Raw genomic sequence first — 2,174 nt, forward strand, 5'->3', positions numbered from 1 at the left:
AGGAAAGTGAAATTTCTGCTTGCTGGTGCAGTGTCACTTTGGACTTGGGAACCAAGGGTGACGTGGCACCAACGTGCTGGAAGTAGAGAAACTTCCATAGCTCGGAACTTACAAGGCGGCTGACTGACTACCAACGTCTGCAGGATGGACTGCACGATAAACCTGCCCCAGACCCCCCAAGCCAGATTAAGAGGTGAACAGCACCTGGAGCCGAGGGGACCTGTGGGGCTCCCTGAAACTGGCAAGTGGGGGCGACGGCTCACACTTTGAGACTTGAGGGAGGACGGCTTCGTGGTCCATCTCCAGGCACACGGCTCCCGCCCAAAGGCACTTGCCTGGTTTGGGTGACAAATTGCACTGCTCTCTCTCTCTCTTTTTTTTTTTTTGAGACAGAGTTTCGCTTTTGTTACCCAGGATGGAGTGCAATGGCGCGATCTCGGCTCACCACAACCTCCGCCTCCTGGGTTCAGGCAATTCTCCTGCCTCAGCCTCCTGAGTAGCTGGGATTACAGGCACGCGCCACCATGCCCAGCTAATTTTTTGTAGTTTTAGTAGAGACGGGGTTTCACCATGTTGACCAGGATGGTCTCGATCTCTTGACCTCGTGATCCACCCGCCTCAGCCTCCCAAAGTGCTGGGATTATAGGCGTGAGCCACCGCGCCCGGCCCTCTCTTTTTTTTTTGAGATGGAGTCTCACTCTTGTTGCCCAGGCTGGAGCGCAGTGGTGTGATCTCAGCTCACTGCAACCTCCACCTCTCCAGTTCAAGCGATTCTCCTGCCCCAGCCACCCAAGTAGCTAGGATTACAGATGCCTGCCACCAGGTCCAGCTAATTTTTTGTACTTTTAGTAGAGACGGGGTTTCACCATGTTAGTCAGGCTGGTCTCGAACTCCTGACCTCAGGTAATCTGCCCGCCTTGGCCTCCCAAAGTGCTGGGATTATAGGTGTCAGCCACCGCACCCAGCCTGCACCATGCTCTTAAATTTGACTTCTCTTTATTTTGCTCAGGGCCAGTGACTCTATGCAAGTGGCATGTGTGCAGGGCAGGGCCCCACTATACCTGACCACCTGAACTCAGTCTCAGGAAACTAGAGTCAGGCCAGAGAGGGCGACTTGGAGCCTCACCACTTCCCTAATTGTATGTGCACAGGAAGTCACCCGCATGTCTCAGGAATAGAAACAGGTCTCGCCAGGGGGCCCAGCCTTGGCTTAATTTCGGTTTGGGGGTTTCAGGTCTATATGCTGGGAAGGGAGGCCTAGGCTGCCCCAGGAGAGAAAAGAGGAAGTGAAGTTGGACCTTTAAAATGCTTCTGATTGGGTGGAAAGGCTCAAAAGGAAACTCTCGGCTGGGGCATCTCACGGTTCACCAGCACCTGGCACTGAAAGGGCTCTCTCCCGGTTCAACATAAGCAGCCCACTGTGAAGCCCAGACCCACACGGTGCCCACAGTGGAGCACTGAGCTAACTGGGGCTGGGCAGCTCTATGCCCATGCTACAGACCCTGGCACCTCTGGGCTGGGTATAAAACTCCAGGAGCTTCTGAAAAAAGCCCCATGTGCCAGGACTGAGCACCAAGAAATGGAGGCCAAGATCACAGGGAGGGTGGAGGGAGAATGCCAAGGGCTTCTGGTTCAACGCCCTGGCCAGGTGAAGGGAATGACAGAGAACAATGACTCTTACCAAATCTGCAGTTTAATTCTCTTGCCATCGAGCTCTATGGTCCTAATTTTAAAGTCAATTCCTGAAAGAAAAGGAAAAAAGGCATATCACTGTCAGCCCATTTCCTAAGCTGAGCTGGGCACTGCCAACCTGTGCAGGTGACAGCTGTCGTGGCTTACGGAGACCCTGCCTGGCACTGGGCACACGGGATGTTGGAATCTCCAGATCTGGACACTCCTGGAGATACTTTCCCTCTCCAAGGGCTGATGTGAGCAGTGCAGGGCAAACCCAGGGGGCACGGGTGGCAAAGCCCTGCTCTTGTCCCTTGCTGCCAGCTGAGCCCACCTCCCCGCCCCAGGCAGCTGTGCCGAGTGGGTCTCAGCAGAGCCCTCTGCAGGCCTGAGTCCCTCGCTCCCCGCCACCCTGCAGCCGGGCCCCAAGCACACAGGGCCTCGGGCCCCACAATGTGCAGGCGCACATGGTCACGTTCTCTCCTGCCCTCAGCTTTTGCAGA

General features: G+C 55.5%; 1 protein-coding gene across 2 annotated transcripts in view; it reads right to left on the reverse strand.

The window, feature by feature from the left end:
- Positions 1-2,174, reverse strand: part of RAB8A (RAB8A, member RAS oncogene family) — a 22,290-nt gene that overhangs the window by 14,841 nt on the left and 5,275 nt on the right. For both annotated transcript variants that reach the window (XM_032268702.1, XM_032268701.1), the window contains exon 2: positions 1,682-1,742. In XM_032268702.1, coding sequence (XP_032124593.1) covers positions 1,682-1,742 — 61 coding nt within the window. The remainder of the gene's footprint in view (positions 1-1,681; positions 1,743-2,174) is intronic.

This window comes from Sapajus apella, unplaced genomic scaffold (genome assembly GCF_009761245.1).
Source record: "Sapajus apella isolate SASKATOON/1434 unplaced genomic scaffold, GSC_monkey_1.0 scaffold185, whole genome shotgun sequence".
Lineage (NCBI taxonomy): Eukaryota > Metazoa > Chordata > Mammalia > Primates > Cebidae > Sapajus > Sapajus apella.